This window comes from Ambystoma mexicanum, chromosome 7q (genome assembly GCF_040938575.1).
Source record: "Ambystoma mexicanum isolate Mex_15411 chromosome 7q, UKY_AmexF1_1, whole genome shotgun sequence".
In the NCBI taxonomy this organism is placed as follows: Eukaryota; Metazoa; Chordata; class Amphibia; order Caudata; family Ambystomatidae; genus Ambystoma; species Ambystoma mexicanum.
The window spans coordinates 644226576-644247944 of record NC_090941.1 but is presented as its reverse complement, the minus strand read 5'-3'; the positions used below and the strand labels follow the sequence as shown (position 1 = coordinate 644247944).

Sequence of the window (21369 nt, the reverse complement as noted above, 5' to 3'; positions counted from 1 at the left end):
TTTGTGAGTCTTGTGTCTATGGATCCATCACACAGGGTACAAATAACATGTTGTCTGTTACAACTATATAAGTATATGTTGTAGGAACACCTGTCTCCTCCATAAAGTGCCAGTGTAAACACGTTGTGCATGTTATTCACTTTCCAAAATATGAAAGTGGGAATATTTGATGACAAACCAAAAATCTATATAAAATGCTTCCTTACAGTGGAGCATTTTAATCAACATATACTCCATTTGTAAAAAAAAAAAAATTCTAAAAAGTTTTTTGATAGGACTTTGTTTTTATTGACTGTTAAAATTCAGTCTCTAAACCAATCAGTAATTTTTCGTTCGGGTCCCTTTAAGTAATCAGACAATAGAGAACAGATTAATTTTGTTCTCATGAGCTAACAATATGTAATATTACTTTTTATGTGTACCTAAGGGGCATTGTATGCATACAGTTAGTACTAATAACCTTTGTAAACATTGTATTATGGCTCTTATCATCAAATATTTGTAATAGTCCAGTCAAGAATCTGTATCCTGTTTTTACTCATTATGTAAGTTAATCTCAGACTGTAGTCACAGGTATTAAACACTTGCAAATATTGACAAAATGTTGCCTTCTAGTTGCCCTATATAACGAACAAATCATTGATCTATCCGATCCAAATCACAGTGTGTGTAAAGATGGAGGTGGGCTGGTCTCTCTTGACAGACCATGTTATGCCAGGCTTTACATTTAAAGATGTTAATTAATGCAAGATTTGTGAGGTGGTTTGGGTCTCGTGAGTTAGTCTGGTCAATGGCCAGATTTCAATTGGTCTCTTGTTCAAGCTCTAGGATCCTTGATGTCAATTGATACCAGGGAGTGATTCAGCTCAGAGTCTCTTTTTAAATTGGTCTGGAAACGTGGGCTTCTGCCCCCAAAATGAAGTTATTGTACACACTTCATCTCATTCGCAGAACTTTGACTTTTACATTGACATAGTTTTGTTATAATTCACAGTATTCAATCTTGTTAAATTCAAGCTCTTTCGCAAAGCCCTCTGGGAATGTGGACTAAAGTTTCCAGTAGGCAATTTTGATATGCTCAGTCTCTTTCTCAGAAGTTTCTGGCAATGCGGACTTCATTTCCCAGTACAAAATGTTGGTACACTTAGTCTCTTTAGCAAAGGGTTCCGGGAGCATGGACTTCAGCTCGTAGTATGCAATCTCTCTCCACTTTGTGGATTCTCCTTTACAGCATTTTTCCTCCAAGTAATTCAGAAATTCAAACTTCAATTTCCACGTTTCAGTGCTTCTCCACTTTAATAATTTTCCAAATAGCTTCTTCCTCACAGGGTCCTCAGAACACAGACTTTATTTCCTTCAATGCAATGTTTCTCCACTTTCACTGCCCTGTGTTGGAATTCCCCTCCATGCAAAGACTCTTGGTGTCACCATTCCTCTGTGTTTGTTCTCAGCCTCCTTGTCTCCTTATTGTTTGCCTTGCTGCACTTTGGCCTCTTGATCCTTCTATCTTCAGTTCATGCCCATCGTAAAAATGTTACTTCTTACTGCAGATCGGCTCAGCATGTGCACGCCTCGCTAGAATGGCCCTGCTTACCCATTCCCGTTCTCACTGCTTCTCTGCCAGTGCCAACCTCTTTCTCCACAGTGTGGGCTCAGCATTCAGGACAAATAACTCTGCATTTCTCTTACAGTGACCTTGCCGCCTGGACTCCTGCAAGCAGCTCCACATCTTGAACAGGCATCATGGTGGGAGTGTCTCACTGTCTCCTCATCACTGCTCACTGTGTCCATCTCAGACATGGGCAAGCAATCCACTGAGATTCACCTCCATCTCTGGTCTCCTGCAGCTCACAGGATTCTGCCATTCTCTGGCTGCCTTCTGGTCCAGATGACTCCCCCCACCCCCCACTGGCTTCTCCTCATTTTTTAATCTCATGTGGTCCCATGACAACACCAACAGAAAAACTGTCATCATCATTAATGGTTCCCAGGTCCAGAGAGTGCTCGAACCCAGGGATCAAGGTTAATGTTGTGAATCACTTTGCTGGATGGATGGATGCAAGCTAGTCTGGAATGCATGAGAATGTTGGAAGGTGAGAATGTCGATGCTGAAGTGAGGGAATGCTTGTGTGCTGGTGTTCCATCCCAGGCAGTTGGAAGATGTAGGCTGGGTGGTGGGACCCAATGGTTGGTGGTCGAGGGAAGTGATGCATGCTCTGCGGTGCACGCTTTGCCTTCTTCCTGTTGTGCAGAGGCCTCAACGTCCCCAGCCTGGCAGCAGCCGTGCTTCCTCCTGCCTCCATCCGGTCCCTTCTTGCAGTCTATATAAACATACAAATATTATGAGAGCCCAGATTGTGTGCGTCTTAGTTACAGATGTCTTGGTAGAAGGTGCCTCTTTACTGTTGAATATTAAGAAAGCGATAGCTGTGTCCTGGTGCTACACTACTTAGTTATAATTAATATTTTGCATTCACTCGCCAAAGCTTGGTAGTGTTTTTCAACAAGGAAACCAAATGAAGAAGGGACAGAAATATTTACTGCTGTCGAAAGTATTCTCATCAGTGTAAAAAAGAAACAAGTCAGATGCATGGTATCTTTCCCATTCAAAAATGGATCCTAGTTTTGGCTTGTTTCCAGAGAGCTCCTTTAGAGACAGTCACCCAAGATGGCTGCCTCCATGGAAGAGTTCAGAGCTCAAAGAGTTCCAAGACGGGCAGGAGTGGGTGTGATTAGCCATAGGGATTAACATGGCTAGTGGCAGGGAAATGAAGGGGATCCATAGCCAAACAACACCAAATACACTGTGTATCCATCCTCAAACAGCATCTCCATTGAAAAGCATTAGAGACCATCGTCCAAACCCCAGAGTTGAAGCTCTTATGTAAAAGGTCTTATTTCAATGTCAACAGTTTCAGCCTAAAGGTAACGATTTCAGCGCCACCTAATAGCCAAACTAAAAAGGGTTGGAACTCTGCGGCGTAGTGTTCATAGCCCGTCCGAGGAAGCAGGTGGACTTTAAGCAAAATGGTGCAGCGGTGCTCTGCAAAGCAAAGTGCTCCCAAGTATAGTAATGACTTGCAAGCAGAGATTTTGATGAAATTGTTGCAGGGAAGTGATTTCACATTTATTTGTGCAAATGTCCAGATAGGGTCATGTTTAATACATGTGACCATCATAGTTTTCACACTTTTTACTGTATGCAATAATGTTTTTTAGCCTGTTAATGTATAGTTGTTGCTCTGCAAAAGGGACTCTTATGAAAGGGTACGTTAAGTGTTTTAAATGTGCATGTTTTGTGGCTTTTGTTCATAAGGGTGGTATGGGCATGTATGAGGCACTAAAAGGAAATGCAATAAACTGCAACATAGGCTGATACGAATTAATGTTACCAACTAAAACTACAATTTTGATGGATTTTCAGGTTTAGAGCTGCTTGGGTAGCATAGACTTTAAAAAGTGTATAGTCACTTGTTTGGAGGGATTTGTGGGTTTAGAACTACAGCAGAACAGTAAGGATATTTAAAAGAAATGTCTGTATGAGATGCATTGGATAGCTATTGAGTAGTTTAGACGAAATGTTCTTGGGTGTGTGCCATTGTGCTAGAGTGGGGTGACTGAGAAAACTGTGATTTATTGAGCACCATAACATTGTTCAGTGCCGTGTGGTTAGAGTGGATGAAGAGATATTGTGCCTGGTGTCAGATCTTTGTTAAATATGCCTTATGTGAGGTACATTTTGTGCTGCGTGAGTAGTACCGGCCGTTATGTTGTAGCACATAAGTGGTACCGGATGTTTGGATGTGTAGCTTATAGATATGGTTGTATCTAAAGGGTTCTAGATGTGTACATATGAGTACTGGATTTGGATTGGCTGGGAGATTTAAGTACCAAGTAGTACCAGAAGTGTGGATGAGTGGCATGTTTTCCCATGGTATTGAATGTTGCTTGAGCTGTACCTATCCTCTTTTTAGGGGCTGAGTGGGTGAGGATAATGGAACACCAATTACAAAAAATCCCACTGAACAGCTTCCTTCCCTTACCGTGCTGAGTGAACCAACTTGGATGTATGTGTACTAAATTTTTGCATACTTAAACCTAAACAAAAGGGCACTTCACCTTTTAATTATCGAAAAATACTCATATTTTATTGTTTATCACACCATATTGACAATTCTAATATACACAATTAAAAATATTCCAAACACATATTCAACAATAAGTCATTGTATGTACATCTTTCTTCATTACAAATGAAGGCATAGACATATCTACTTAGACAAACCTTTTATGTGCCTTACTGGGGGTGTGTTCTCTTTTATAGAACGAACCCCACTCTTATTTCTGCCCTTCCTAATTTCTCTGGGCAAAGCGGACTGTGCCAACACTTTTATAAAAATGTGTTTCTAGGACCAGCATGGAAATATATCTTTAAGAATAGGCTAGGTCAGTAATCCCTATGGCGAATCCTGCTGGTACTGTCTTCAGGGCACATAGGCTTAGTTCATATAGTGGTTTTTGCCCACTTAATGGTTTGTCGTAATTTGCAATCTTTCTAAAAGACAAATAAAACAGTTGCATTTTAAAATAAGGTTAAAATAAAACATTTTTTATGCAAAAAGCGAAATACATCTGTTACGGTTTCAACTCTTTTGGCATTATAGACAGCAGGGATACATAATTGGTTAAGTGGTCTAGATTATTGTCCACTACCACACTTCATCTTATATTCAACATGATTTAATCTCTTCATTTAATGTGTCTGCAAAAATGCATTTTACCCTTTGAAACTTGATTTCCTTGGGCTGACCATCTCTTTCCAACACATATTTGTTAAAAGACTTCTTCTAAGCGGTGGGGGAGGGGGGGGAAGGGGGGGGAGGGGGAAGAGGGAGAAGGGAGGGGAGAAGGAGAGAAAAGGGGGATATCACATGTCTCTATATGATAATTTATCACCCTATTCTCAGTGTAAGTAAGCTGAACGCTCACCTTTCGCTAGATCTTCAATCTTTTCTCGTGCGGGCTAGTTCCTGTTAGCGCTGTGCGGGCACTATTGCTGCTAAATGGAGTTCTCTTTGTCTAAGGGACGGGGCGTCTCCCTACTAGTATGTGGCTTTGCTCTGGAACAGAAGAAATAAGCCATTGTTACTTGTCAAGACGATGTCAGTGGTCACCTCCACACCCTCTTTTTTTGGAAATGAGGTTTGTTAGAGTGATAAAATCTACTACCTTCAATTTTCCTTCATTTCTATAGGGGGACTTCATCTCTCATCGCCGTTCATGCGGCCACCCGAGGCATGTTCTAATTAAAACAGAAACATATGGTGAAAAACGGGGGGAACGACATTAGATATCTCTATAATGGATCCCACACTATTCAATGTATACTTTGTCCCTCCGTCTCACCTCATGGGTCTGTGTGCCGACTGATATCCCGTGCACGGTGTGTCTGCAGTCGAGCGTGCCGCTCGCGGTAAAACGTCTGCTGCTCGGTCGTACTACGAGCCTACTAACGCTCTTGTTTCATTTTAAGCAGATAGTGTGTCACATGATATTTGTGCGTACCTGCGTCTCGTGATGTAACGTGACCCTCAGTCCTTCTCTTAAAGGTATACCTATACTATTTAAGTGTCGCTGCTCTTAACATGACGCGCAAACACACGACCTCCAAGTGCCACACGCCAGGAAATCCAGCGTCTCTAATGCGCTTCTGTCATGGTACAATTGGCATATGCCATGCCGTTTTGTGCTATTCACTTATTCTCTTATAAGATGTTACGTATTTCACAGACAGGGTACATGTTGTAAAAAAACTCCTAACCCAGATGTCTTGTTCATATTTTGTCATGTATGAAAAGGGACCATTCAATGGAAATATTTAATCCGTTTCTTACAGTGTCTAGGGAATATATCCATTTCTGTTCTGTTTGTTTTAGCTTTAGATCTCTATTACCTTAGGAGTTTTTTTTTTTTTTTACAACATGTACCCTGTCTGTGAAATACGTAACATCTTATAAGAGAATAAGTGAATAGCACAAAACGGCATGGCATATGCCAATTGTACCATGACAGAAGCGCATTAGAGACGCTGGATTTCCTGGCGTGTGGCACTTGGAGGTCGTGTGTTTGCGCGTCATGTTAAGAGCAGCGACACTTAAATAGTATAGGTATACCTTTAAGAGAAGGACTGAGGGTCACGTTACATCACGAGACGCAGGTACGCACAAATATCATGTGACACACTATCTGCTTAAAATGAAACAAGAGCGTTAGTAGGCTCGTAGTACGACCGAGCAGCAGACGTTTTACCGCGAGCGGCACGCTCGACTGCAGACACACCGTGCACGGGATATCAGTCGGCACACAGACCCATGAGGTGAGACGGAGGGACAAAGTATACATTGAATAGTGTGGGATCCATTATAGAGCTATCTAATGTCGTTCCCCCCGTTTTTCACCATATGTTTCTGTTTTAATTAGAACATGCCTCGGGTGGCCGCATGAACGGCGATGAGAGATGAAGTCCCCCTATAGAAATGAAGGAAAATTGAAGGTAGTAGATTTTATCACTCTAACAAACCTCATTTCCAAAAAAAGAGGGTGTGGAGGTGACCACTGACATCGTCTTGACAAGTAACAATGGCTTATTTCTTCTGTTCCAGAGCAAAGCCACATACTAGTAGGGAGACGCCCCGTCCCTTAGACAAAGAGAACTCCATTTAGCAGCAATAGTGCCCGCACAGCGCTAACAGGAACTAGCCCGCACGAGAAAAGATTGAAGATCTAGCGAAAGGTGAGCGTTCAGCTTACTTACACTGAGAATAGGGTGATAAATTATCATATAGAGACATGTGATATCCCCCTTTTCTCTCCTTCTCCCCTCCCTTCTCCCTCTTCCCCTCCCCCCCCTTCCCCCCCTCCCCCACCGCTTAGAAGAAGTCTTTTAACAAATATGTGTTGGAAAGAGATGGTCAGCCCAAGGAAATCAAGTTTCAAAGGGTAAAATGCATTTTTGCAGACACATTAAATGAAGAGATTAAATCATGTTGAATATAAGATGAAGTGTGGTAGTGGACAATAATCTAGACCACTTAACCAATTATGTATCCCTGCTGTCTATAATGCCAAAAGAGTTGAAACCGTAACAGATGTATTTCGCTTTTTGCATAAAAAATGTTTTATTTTAACCTTATTTTAAAATGCAACTGTTTTATTTGTCTTTTAGAAAGATTGCAAATTACGACAAACCATTAAGTGGGCAAAAACCACTATATGAACTAAGCCTATGTGCCCTGAAGACAGTACCAGCAGGATTCGCCATAGGGATTACTGACCTAGCCTATTCTTAAAGATATATTTCCATGCTGGTCCTAGAAACACATTTTTATAAAAGTGTTGGCACAGTCCGCTTTGCCCAGAGAAATTAGGAAGGGCAGAAATAAGAGTGGGGTTCGTTCTATAAAAGAGAACACACCCCCAGTAAGGCATATAAAAGGTTTGTCTAAGTAGATATGTCTATGCCTTCATTTGTAATGAAGAAAGATGTACATACAATGACTTATTGTTGAATATGTGTTTGGAATATTTTTAATTGTGTATATTAGAATTGTCAATATGGTGTGATAAACAATAAAATATGAGTATTTTTCGATAATTAAAAGGTGAAGTGCCCTTTTGTTTAGGTTTAAGTATGCAAAAATTTAGTACACATACATCCAAGTTGGTTCACTCAGCACGGTAAGGGAAGGAAGCTGTTCAGTGGGATTTTTTGTAATTGATGTTTTCCCATGGTTACAGAGCAGCGTAAGTGTTCTCATGGCGTGGATGGCAACTACATGTAGAGGTGGGGCAAAAGTGAGTGACTTCACATAGAGGTGGATCATGTGCCATGTATGCCGTGTTATAGAGCAGCGTTAATGCTCTTGGAAGGTGTCATGAATATGACTACACATGGTGGTGGGAGCTTGATTGCTCTTTAAATGTCTGAGTGATGAGTAGTGGGACTATGTGGTGAGTATTTGCTGTGTAACATGTGGTGTATCTGGTTGGTTTTACTTGTGTGCATGGGAGGGGTGGTTCGTTTTTTCAGAGGTGCTTACTGTCTGGTGTATGTGGGTGAGAACATATGTGGCTTCCACCTGTTTTTCGGTTGCTACATTGGCGTTGGTGCGGCCTCTTCTCTATTTCACAATTGGCATGGTTCTGTCAACGTGATGCTTGGAGTTGGATATATGAGTGCAAATGATGTATGTATCTGGTAAGGAAGGGAGGTGTGTTGTGAAGTGGTTTGCTGTATGTATGGATGGATGGATTGATGGATAGATGGATGCAAGCTAATCTGGAATGCGTGAGGTCAGAGAGAATGTTGGTAGATGAGAATGTTGATGCAGGAGTGGGGTAATGCTTGTGTGCTGGTGTTCTATCCCAGGCAGTTGGAAGATGTAGCTTGGGTGAAGGGAGCCAGTGGGTTCCTCTCATGTAAGGATGTAGAATTAAGAGTAACTGGAATAAAGGAACTGTTAAATAACTTACCTGAATTGTCAGGTGTAACCTTACATCAGTTCCCAAGGTTAAATGCCCTTTCTAGACAATTCCAGTTGGGCTTTTACCTTGGAAGAGCTGTATAATCTACGTTTGGATCCATTCTTGAGAACACCTGCTCTTATCAGATGGCTGGGCTTTCTGGAACTTAATTTCATTTGACCCTTCATCTGTGGTTGACATGCCTCACCATTCCATTCGCTTGAACAGGTAGAAAAAGATTATTAATGGACTCCAAAGTCCAATGCTTCACTGGATTGATTGCTATCGTACTCACGGGAACCAAATTTCCCCCCCCCACCCCCGCAAGCTTCCCTGCAGATCACATGTTGCTCCAGTTACCGGTTCGGTACCACAGGTCCCTTGCCTTGCTTCCAAAAGATTTACTGATGCTCCCTGACTCCATATAATCCTTTGTTTTCTCCCACGATATGTAGGCTGAGAACATGCAGATCACATTAAGGGTGGAAATAGGTTGAGCACCCTCACACACCTTCCACTTATGATAAACATCATGCCATGTATCTCAAAATGAACCCGACAAAAACGGAAATCCTTTTCTTCAACAGCCACCACAACATGTGGGACACCACTCTGTAGTCTTCCACAATTGGTCCTGGCACATGACCAGGCAACTCACTTTGCTTCCTTGCATTCCTCATTGTCCAGCCTCTCTGACTCACCCACCTTGTCTCTCCACGATCCTGCTAATTACAGACCTTGGCCACCCCTAGCACAATCAGAACCTGAATGCCCATTTACTCACACCAAACCTCTCAGATGTGCCTGCAGCAAATCTTCTTTCAAAGTCTTCTTTCAAAGCATGACTGATGGTTACCCATTGAGTAAAGTAAAGTATAGTTTGCATCTTCCATTGTGCAATTTATGCATGAGGTTCTTTATTTCCTCGCGCTTTTCAAACTTTTCCTGTCCTCCCCTCTCCACAAAACGCAGGCTGATCTGCGATTCAAAAAAGCAGTAAAACGTAGCCTTTTCCACAATGACATCATTTCCTTAATAAAGCTTTATCAAAGTACAACAGTGGTGACATTTTAGGTTGCACGATGAGACTCTGAATACTGAGTGAATAATTTCACATGTTCAAGGTGAATAAAGGCACTGCACGTCCTGCAAAGTAAAGCACCTCAAACATGGCTATCTGTGTATAAAGCAGAGGGACGCTAAGCCCTATGATTGGTTGGTGCAGAAAAGAGACAGCCCTGTAAGGCTGTGTGGCTGTGAAGCGAGACCCTGTTCAGAACAAGGCTATGCCGTGTATGATATGAAGCATGAGGCATCAGAAGGAAGATTAGTGGTAAGGATAACACATGGGTTAGTGGTAACTAGGCAGCTAACGCTTACGTACAATGGCATAACCCATCTGAACGTAAGAGAATACATCGTGTGACATGGAAGCTGGAGGTGTGACTCCTCCACTGTGGTGCTCAAGATTAAAGGATGTATGGGGTATAGGAAGGATGATCAAAATAAATGTTTCACATACATGTAGGATTTTCATTCTCTCAAACCACATAAAAATTCGATGAATTAGCATGTCGGCTTACCTTGTATTGGTATGGGAACACTCAGCCAGTTTCCCTGTCTTCTTTCTCTGCAGATGCAGATCAATAAACTGACTCTGTCACCTGCTGCTACCAAGAACCAAGTGGTGGATATTATTTTTGTTTTCATAATTGGAGTAATGATGATGTGATGTATTAGTAGTTTCTGTGGCTGTAGGTCTGTCATGTGTCAGAACTCTCAGCATGGACGCCCGACACCTAGAGCATATTCCTGCCACAGAAAGTATTGTGACTTATTGTTGCATACTCGCAGTTTTACCGATTATACATGAAGTAAACCATGTGACGCGTTGTGCATACATGTGACATTAGTTCATAATAGTGCTAACAGGCTGTATATAAAAAAACATTTGATTGATGGAAACACATTAGCATGGCGAAGCCCTTTCACTGACCATGATGTCTTCTTTCCAGGATGAAATGATCTATAAACCGAAGGTCTCACAGATCACCATCACAGATGCCGATATCAAGGAAGAAATCAGAGCACGCGCATACTCGCGAGGTTTGGGCAAAAGGTATATGTTCGAAAAGATCTCATTCTGAAGCTCTATTTCCACTTATATCAGAAATGTATAGCCCCATTTTAAGGACACTGATTAGCTGTAAAGAATTGTGCATGTTTTTTCGACTATTGGCATTAAAAATCAAACCATAGAAAGGAAACCAAACCACTTCCGGAGCATATCCCTTAAAACGAACTTGCTTGGCTTAAATTGGGTTCGAAAATGGATACCTTGAGGTTAGTGTGAATGAAGAATACAGTTGCTTAATAACATTTTATAAAATCGAATCTACTGCAGCTGCTGCTGGAGGCTCTGCCCGTCGCTTGGAAGAACGCTGATTATCAAGGGAGGGGTGTTGCTAGGTCTGGAAAATATCAGGGGCTAAGCTGATGTCGGGACTGGCGGGATTCGGGGCTAGCTATAGCCTTTTGGTTGTAGTCCCTGAGCTTCTATCAGGGGCTGCAACCAAAAGACCTGGGTTATATTACACATGAAATCCCACTTTATTATAAAAACTTTACAAGAGGCAAAAGGTGATCTGCTCTTTTTCGGGTTCGAGCTTTCCTTAGCAAATGTGGATAATGAATTCCATAACAAACAACACGTTGACACCAAGTCATCAAATGAACAAAGGCACAGTGTTCTGCAAAACCACATAAAATCTAAGTATCCAGACAGGAATACCTCGGATCGACGCTCTGCATTGCAAAACAAACCGCCTGGTGTCTCCTTCCAGCGTCGTTCCAGACATTAGCTAGGTAGCCAACAACAGGAGGAGCTATATTCCCTGATTTCCTGGAATACACTGCTCCATGCTAAACGGTCAAACCAGGGGTTACATTCCTCCAGCTTATACGTGGCATCGGAATGTGACCAATAAGACCTTAGACTACATCTGGTCATCAAAAAACATTTTAGTAAAAGTAAGTCAATTGGAAACGCTAAAAATGAACAACATCGACCACAACGCTCTTAAAGTCACTTGGCATATGTGTGCTGGTTAATCTCCAAAAACATACGACAGTGATTTGGTAATAAACCAGGGGAGGAACCGTTTGCGGATGAATGAACATCAAATTGTTTGTCTTACTTCATATATTTTTTCTGAAGCGGCACCGCTTTCTACCCAAGTAAATTATGCTCCGCTGCTCACACAATATAAAACTGGGAAATGCAGTGGTAAAATAACTTTGCAGGTCAATAAATACCCTTTTAGTGTGAAGCTTTATGCAGCAAAAAAGGCTCTACATCACGATATAACATGCCTGAAAAAATTGGCGCAGTGTAATGCTGTTGAGGAAATAAGGAAAAGACCAAAAATATCGGAACTGGCTCAAATCCTTTCGGGTGATTCGCAACCAGGAAAGAGCAGAAACAATCTTGAGTCTCATCGCGAAACACAATACCAGACACATATGGGCAATATTCAACGAGGGATCGCTGAATCAGTATGCGGTGATGGCAAATGGAGTAAGTGCTTCACAGTGGATGTCACATTTTTCATTGGTGTTTCAAGATCCAAAAAGGTCCCACAAGATGGGACGTGTGTGAGACACGTGCAGACATCCTGGTGGCAATTGAAATATTAAAAAATTCAGGTGCTGCTGGGCCAGATGGCTTAACAAACATCATGCTAAAGGCGAATAAAAACCACAGGGCACCATTTATAGAGGCACTCTTTCAAAGGATTGCCTTAGTGAAAGAACTTCCTGTGTCGTGGTGCTCGACAGTGGTAGTGCCCATTTTCAAGAAGGGCAATCGGGACGATCCTTCGAACTATCACCCGATTGCTCTTCTTGATACTATCGGGAAGTTGTTTGCAGCCTTTCTCCAAAGAAAACTGTCATCATGGGCAACAGCTGCAGGAATTTTCGATCATCGGCAAACTGGATTCACTAGGGGAGTCTGCACTGAAGTAAACTTAATCTTACTAAACATCTTAAAGCTGGAAGCACTGAAAGGGGCAAAAAAGCTATTTCTTGCTTTTATAGATCTAAAGCAAGCTTTCGACAGCATAAACAGAGCCCTGCTATAGCGAAAGTTACAGAATTGGTCATGCCCTGCCGACCTTCTATATCCAGTGATGGCCCTACATTCAAAAACCTCCATCAGAGTTTGCCTTAATAAAAATGGAGACTTAACGGAGGAAATCCCAACAAAAAAAGGCATAAAACAGGGTTTTCCGTTGGCGGCCCTACTTTTCAAACTGTTAATCGCAGACATACCGAACGCCTTGGAAGACGCAAAATCCTTTCCACCTCAAATAAATGGCCAGTAAATTAGCTGGGCGATTTATACCGATGACCTGGTGCTGATGGATACCACTAAGATCTGGCTCCAAAGACTTTTAAACGATCTTCAAGTTTATTTCCACCAAAATGATCTTGAAATAAACGCAAAAAATCTAAATGGCCTTCGATCCAAAAGCCGGCAAAAGAGACAGGTCATTTAAGTGGACAGTTGATGGGGAGTCGCTTGAATCTACACATTGTATACGATACCTGGGAGTCTTGTTTAACAAGTCAATTCGAGAATGGGATTGGTCGTGTGATCTGTCACTCCGTATGAGAAAATTTGCTTTACAGGGAGTGAAGCTGCACGCAGTTTATGGAAAGTTCACAATGACATCAATACTGTTGTTCTACTTACACAAGGTTGTTCCAACTATCACCTTTGGAAGAGGAGCAGGCTGGAACATAACTCAAGGCTTCTGGAAATATTTAGCAAGTCTTTTTTGGCGAGAAATTCTAAAACTACCGGCTAACATCTCCATGACAGCTATCTGGCATGAGCTGTGTCTGGATTCCCTGTATGGAACCGTGCTGTGGAAATCAGTAGCAGTGTTGAGGAAAATGTGCCATTCAAATACAGCTGCGCCTTATGGAATCTTAGTGGCTTCTAAAAAAACTCCCCACTCTGGGTTATTGAGGACCTGGGCTGACAAAATAGACACGATCCTGAACTTTGCTGATGTCAATATGGAAACAGTTCTTTATAATCCACAGGCAGCAAAGAAAAAGTTAAAGAGATGGAACTAGATTCAAAACAATGAAAAATGTGATAAATTAGCTTTGTCGCTTTATCTTGGAACAACTGTATGTGGAGTAGACCAGTTGCCGCAGTATTTAACAAAAATTCCATCACTGCATCATAAAGACCAGTTCCTGAGACTAAGGCTAAATTCTTATAAGACCAAGGAAATGTTGTTCCTAAAGCATGACAAAGAAACTTCTAACAATCGATGTAGATTGTGTCTTGTCTCAGTCAAATCATCAAAGCACTTGATTATGGAATGCGTAGAATTAAATTCCAAATGACTAATTCATCTCAGCATATTTGTCCCCCAAACTGGTAATATGAAGGTTTGGTGGTTTTTGATGTTGGCGGGAAAAACACTAAATTAACCTGTGCGGTGGTAGATTTTATGGATGCAATAATGGCTCCTGTGTAGCATAGACAAGGAGCAGCACGTGAGTTTTATATCAGATGTTGGGGGCCTGCTGACGATGAACATGATCATGATGACAATGACGATGAAGTTGAGGATGATGATGTCATTAATAGGATTCTCTTTTTTTCTTTTTTTGAAGATGTTTTGAATATGTTTTAGGTTGAAGCCAAGAGGCTTTAAGAGAATGGTGTATGTGTAATATAAGTTTGTATAAACTATATGGCCCTCATTACGACCCTGGCGCAAAGCGAAAAACGATGGCGGTAAACGATTACCGCCATCGTCTTCCGCTAGGGCCGATTACGACCCGTGACCGTAAACTACGATGTCATTAGCGGCATCGTAGCTAACGCTGCCGCTGACTGCGCCAAGGGCGCGCGCACGCGAACATCCACACCGTACTTAGCGCCATGGCGGAAAGGTACGCGAAAGCCGACCCAAGCGGACATGCCCCTAACGCCATCAACCAGCCCGTTAAGTACCTTACCACCATGGTGCTAATTACGCCATCGCGAACCAACCGTAAAGGGCCATGTAAAGTGAATGCAGCTGCCACAGGTGCACAGAAACAGCACAGGTGAAGGCAATACAGACTCAGGAAGTACAAAAAGAGCACACCCCACCCCTTCCCACACCCAGTCACACTCCACAATGATACCAATAGGACTAGCAATGTTGGGGCTGGAGGACCTGATAGCAATGCGAGTGCTACAACAGCAACTACAACAACAACAACAACAACAACAACAGGCTGCACAGAGGAGACGCAGGAGGAGAAGGAGGGCAAGGCAGGCCCAGCAAGCCCCACCAGCACAGCCAGTGCCACCACGCAGACAGCCCCCAATCCCACGCATCAGACCCAGCCCATTCAACCTCACCGCTGAGCAGATCCACACCCTGTACCGACTGGACCGGGACACCATCACCACCATTGTGGACATGATACACAACGACATCGTCAGCATGATTGAAACACCCACTGCCACCCCCCCTACTGAAGGTAGTGTCCGTGCTCCACGTCCTGGCCACAGGCACCTACCAGCACACAGTGGGGCACTTGCATGGCATATCACAACCATTATTCTTGCGTACACTGATGCAAGTGCTCGATGCCCTCCTCAAGCACACAGATGACCACATCTCATTACCACGGTCTGCCCAGGAGATTGCCAACACCAAAGTGGGTTTCCATGCACTAGCCGGCATACCTGGTTGCATTGGTGCCATTGACTGCACCCATGTTGAATTGGTGGTCCCACATGCCATGGAGGTACCGTAACGCAACCGTAAACATTTCCACTCAATCAACGTGCAAATGGTCTGTGACTCCAACAGGATCATCACACATTGTTGTGCCAGATTCCCCGGATCAACCCATGATTCTATGGTCCTTCGGAACTCAACAATACCACGCTACATGGAGCGACATGCAGGGCCAAGATCCTACCTACTCGGTGAGTCTAATGTCATGAGCATGGAAATGCAAAGTGGGTGTTGAATGACGTACCAATGCATATTTCATCTGGCAGATACAGGGGGGTGATGCATACGTCACATGGGTGCAACTAGCAGTAGCCATATCATTCCCTGTGGCAGCACTGACGTCAACAGAGTAGTGTACACATCATGCCTGACCTAATCATCCCAACATGTGAATGAAAGTGCATCCCAAAAACGACACAACCATTTGCAAGTGCATTGTGCAAATTGTGACCGCATTGACCCTAAAGAAAAACACCAACATGCACGTCACCATGCACCAACTACTGAAAGGCCTGTCCCCCACAACTGCGCACAAAGGAGGCACATGACAGACAGGAACATCAATGCACCACTACAAGACCCACAAACTGTCCCCATTGACACCAGTAATGCTCACTGGGGTCATAATGAGCCAGACATCAATGTTGCTATCATGTGAGCTTCAAGCTCACAGGACACGTGCAAGGTCACATGAATGACGGCCTGAACGGACACAGTGGATGGCCACACACAAGGCAATCGTCCCCCCTGCATTGTGTTTTTGCATGCAAAACAGTACATGAGAGCCATGAACACATACTGGTTGCACAGTGTAAATCCATAACCACAACTCCAATTGGTGCACAGTAACAGTCAGAATCGAGGCATGGTTGTGCGTCATGTTCACATATCAATCTCGTTCCTGACACATTCTTTTCTCACATTTTACAGGTGATGCGGGCTATCCCCTGAAGAGGTGGCTCCTCACACCAGTGCGGAACCCATCGAAACCAGCATGAGGAGGACTACAACCATGCCCATGCACGTACCCGTGTGGTGATAGAGCATACTTTTGGCCTACTGAAGGCACGTTTCCGCTGCCTCAGCAGGTCTGGCGGGGCACTCCTGTACCGCCATGAGAAGGTTGCAAAGATCATCATGGCATGTGTCATGCTACACAATATGTGCATCAGACGAAACGTGCCTCTGCCCCCTGACGCAGAACCACAACCACCTGATGATGGGGATGATGATGATGGGGACGGGGCAGCACCTCAGGGAGGCAGCGATGCACAGGAGGGGCATATAATGCGTCAGAATGTCATTGACCGATACTTCTAGCACACACAGCGAGTGTGTGACATATGGATGGCACTTGGGGCACTGTGTGTGTCTGGTATGTCAACACTGTGGACTGTAAAACAATAAAGCACACATACGCAATGAGCAATGTCCACACTTTTCGTTTGTGAGAAAAGAAAAAGTGTATTGTTCTTCTGAATAGGTATAACAGAACCCCTCCCCCTCCCCCCTGAACACTCCAACACACCCAATTCCCCCCTCCCACTCCCCCCTGAACACTCCAACACACCCAATTCCCCCCTCCGCCTCCCCCTGAACACTCCAACACACCCAATTCCCACCTCCCCCTCCCCCCTGAACACTCCAACACACCCAATTCCCCCCTCCCCCTCCACTCTGAACACCCTGCAAACATGTGACAGTGCCCGTGGTGAAGTGTGTATAGTTTAGCACACTATTGACTGCCCCCTCTCCCGGAACCTGGGGCCCCCCTGCCTGTGCTCCTCAGGGTCCTGGATGACCTGCGGACGGGAGAGGCTTGTGCTGAACTTGCAGCTGAGGATGTACCGGGCTGCTCAGTACGGCATGTGTCCAGAATTGTCTGGATGAGCTGGCTCATCATCTGCCGCACTGCAGCAAGTTCGGTGCATATGTCCCTGCTGGCAGTTTGGATGGCAGCCCTGATGCCATCAGCACTCCTCTCCATGGCTGCACTGGCACTTCCACATTCTGCAACATGCTGCGTGAGGAGTGTGCCCAGCGCTTCCTGCCTGTTGGCAATCTGCTCCAGCGACAGCTGGAATTCTGGCCCAATGGAGGGTGCCAATGGGGGACCAATGGGACTACTCCCATCTTCCACAACTCCCACTGGGCTTGGAGTTGCTGGCCATGAATTAGCTGGCGATGGGCCATGGGTGTCATCTCCATGATGGCTGATTGGGGATAGGTGTGGTGAGTGCAGTTGCGTGTTGTGGTCAAGTCCAGTGTCATCCTCCACATCACTGTTGGAGCAGGCAGCGATGGCTGCAGTCTCCCCAACAGTACTGCTCCCTGCTGACACATTGCCCTCAGTGGGCAACAGTGGGTGTTGTTGGGCTGCAGGCGCTGTCACGACCCCTTCCTCTGGGGACTTTGCTGCCCTGGCCTCTTCAGCCTGGCGTGGTTTCTGCCTGGGTCCAGCAGAGGTGGATGCATGGTTCCCTTCTCCCACTTTCCTGGCCTTCTTGGCTGGGGTGCTGGTGCTGTCGTCCCTGCCAGTGTCCGATTGCGAGCCTGTGGTGGAGCAGAGGAGGGTGACTGTTATTGATGGTTCAGCGGACATTGAGCAGGCATTGTGAAGAGTGTAATGAATAGATGGTGGAGTTAGTAGCCCATGACATACAGGTTGCCTCCCTTTAGGTTCGGTTTTGCATGCAGATGTGTGTCTGCCTACTGTACAGTGTACATGCTGCATGTGCGCAGGGTGTGGCTCATCTGCTGATGTGTTGCGTCTGCCACATTGTGATTGTCACGTGCAAGTGTATCAGGGTGTCTTGCAAGGCTGGATATGAGGCACCTACCTGTGTCTCCAGATGTCGGGGCCCCTCTCTCCATCTCGCCGACACCTTTGATGCACTCAATGCCAATCAGAGAGGCACATGTCTCCTCCCATGGCTGCATCTTCAGTGGGAAGTCTGCTCCCCCGCCAGTTCCCAGGGCCAGGTTACGGTTGGCAGACATAATGCCCCGGACCCTGATCCGCAGGTCGTCCCATCTCTTGCGGCACTGTTTGGAGGTGCGTGGGGTGGTTCCAACAGCACTGACACGTTGTGCCACAAGTTCCCACACCTCCTTTTTGCGGCCTATGGCTGTCCGGGTCATCTCAGTGGAGAAGACAACATCAGCCTTCTCCTGGAGCGTGTCTGCAAGCATTTGCAGTTCCTCACGACTGAAGCGCTCCTGCCGCTGCCTGTCACATGCCTTCTTGACAACTTTAGGCATGGTTGGCTGAGGAAATGGGTGGGTTATGGGAATGTCAGGGTTTGAGGGTTGGTTGTGGTGTGGTTGGGTAGGATGGCAATGGATTGTGTTTTTTAAGATGGCCGCTGTGCTGTTTTCCGTTCCGCCGCGATTACGCTATTTCCGGTTCCGCCTAATTGCGGTCACCTCTAATTACAGTGACCGCTGACTACGGTCGGCGCAATGATGGGTGGCGGTAGGTCACCTCGCGCTGTTAACGAGGGCGGTAAGGGCTGTTTACGGCATGGCGTAGTTTACGTTACCGCCATGGCGTAATGCTCGTGCGCGATGGGTCGTAATATGGCGCTCTTATCGCCATCGGACCATGGCGTTAACGCTCATTACGCCATGGCGGTAATTTCGATCACTTACCGCCTGGGTCGTAATGAGGCCCTATGTTACAATAAAAAATAAAAAAAGACCTGGGGCTATAGCCCCTTTAGCCCCCCCTAGCCACGCCTATTGACACTATGAGTAATTTAAGCCCCTGATGAAGGTTAACTGAAACGCGTTGAGCTCCTTAACTTCAGATGTATTAATCATGAATTATAATTTTCTACAGCACTCTTTTGGAATTTCTTTGAACTTGCTTCAAAATATATTGTAAAAAACAGATTACTTTTGAGATATTTCTTTAATGTGTGCAAAGCAATTTTTGCGTTTGGGTGTGCTTCTATCTATCTATCTTCATTTTACTATAGCGCCACTAACCCATGGGCCTCAGGGCGCTTCCTCCCATCAAGATCCAAGGTTCGGTCTTTCATATTATTTTGTTTCTTTACATGCGGCCAGAGCACCTTAGTGGAGGGCAGCACCTTGATATATTCTACATCTGCCATTCGATTAATTGTTCAACTTCTTGAGTGCAGGGGTCCCTCCACATTTAGACTTGACCAAACACATTTTGTAACACAACGTACAGCTGAAAAGAATGATTTGGGGAGCCCAAGAAAGAGATCAGTCAAACACACAACATTACGGGCCTCATCAGGGGTTAGGCACAGTGGTAAAAATGCAGTGGTAGTACTATTACTGCTGCCTTACTGCTCTGCCCAATCCAGAGTTTGGACAGAAAGCTGGAGATTTACCTCCAGCTAGAAGCTGGAGGTAAATCTCCAGCTTTCCACCCATGTTTGGCCCTATTACCGCTGGTGGTAATAGTGCAGAAAAACCCCATAGAATCCTATGGATTCATAACAAATGGGGATTAACAGAGCGACAACAACTCGAGGATCCGACGCAAAATACGCCAGACTGAATTGCGGTAATGCTAATAGCAGTGGGTGATATCCTTGCGCAATTATCGCCGGGATACCGCCCAACTCGTGATGAGGCTCTATATGTATAAAAACGGACAGTACAGGGTCTGAAGCTCATTATTGGTGTTTAAAAACATCTAGTGTGCTCGAGCCATTACAACATTTTCACTGTTGCTGAAATCCAGGGAAGGAGTGGGGTGTCCAGATATAATGTAGTCAATAATGTTCGTAGGGTCCTAACAGGTGACTGTTCAAAATTTGGTGCAGATTGGTGAAATGGTGTCGAATTTTATAGGGAACATACGCAAAGCCACAAACCTACACCTACATTTTCACTTTTGCTGAAATCCGGGAACAGGGGTGGGATGCCCATATGTCCTGTAGCCAGTTTTGTCCGGAGGTCTTTACAGGTGACTGTGCACCATTTTTTGCAGATTGGGGAAATGGTGCGGAATTGTATAGGGAACATACGCAAACCCACAAACCCACAGCCACATTTTCACTTCTGCTGAAATCAGGGGGAAGGGGTCGGGTGTCCAGATGTAATGTAGCCAATAATGTCCGGAGGGTCCTAACAATATCCAGTGTTAATCTTCCTCCAAGAAAAACATCTGATGGGGATAGATGAGAAGAGAATTGCGCCTAGGAGTTACATACAATAGGGGGTTCTTTGCCTCTTCGGGCATGAGGGTGGGGAGAGGGGTGGCAATATTGGTCAACAAGGACGTAAACTTCATCAGAGTAATGACCACAAAAAGACCCTCAGGACCGATATATTCTGGTGAATGGGTGGTGGGAGGGCACCATGCCTACATTGATCTCAGTATATGCACCAAATGAGTCTCAAGATGCAGTTTTTAGGCTTATCTGAACATAATAAGGGAGTATGCAGAGAGGAAGATAATGTCGTGCATGCTGGACATAGTACCCCTGGACCTGGAACAACATCTTCACGCAGAACGAGTTATGCTCATAGAACTGCTAGACCGTTCTATTGGAATTGGAGATTGTTTGATGCACTGCCGGGAAAACGACGTCTGCATTATTCACGTCATTAAATTCACGTGATTTAGGTTAGTCACGTGTGTTTTGGCAGTACGTTCATAAGCAGCGTGAATACGTCGCTCGCTGCTTCTGATTGAACCATTATGGCGTTTGGTAGCTGAAACCCTTGATCTGCGTCCTCGCATTTTCTTCAGTTACTTCCTTGGCTTCTTCGGCGTGTTTCCTTCCACACGGGAATTCCTGGAGCTGCTGTCTGGAAGTCACAGGTTGGTCGCAATGTCTGCGTGCTCTTCAGTCGCGTGTATTCTGACAGGCGGGTTCCAGATTTCTTCGCATGCTGCTTTCCTGACTACGTGCAGTTGGTCGCGTGGAAATCCCACGCGGACGCTGTTTCCAAGCGTGGCTGTCCTGGGCTGCGTGTACTTTGTTTGCGGGTAATACACACGCAGATTCTGGAACTCTTCAGGTACGGCTGCTCTGAC

At 44.7% G+C, this 21369-nt stretch overlaps 1 protein-coding gene across 2 annotated transcripts in view; it reads left to right on the top strand.

The window, feature by feature from the left end:
* LOC138528519 (cilia- and flagella-associated protein 337-like) overlaps positions 1-21369 on the top strand; it is an 875503-nt gene that overhangs the window by 829080 nt on the left and 25054 nt on the right. For both annotated transcript variants that reach the window (XM_069640251.1, XM_069640252.1), the window contains one exon: positions 10539-10642. In XM_069640251.1, the coding sequence (XP_069496352.1) occupies positions 10539-10642 (104 nt within the window). The remainder of the gene's footprint in view (positions 1-10538; positions 10643-21369) is intronic.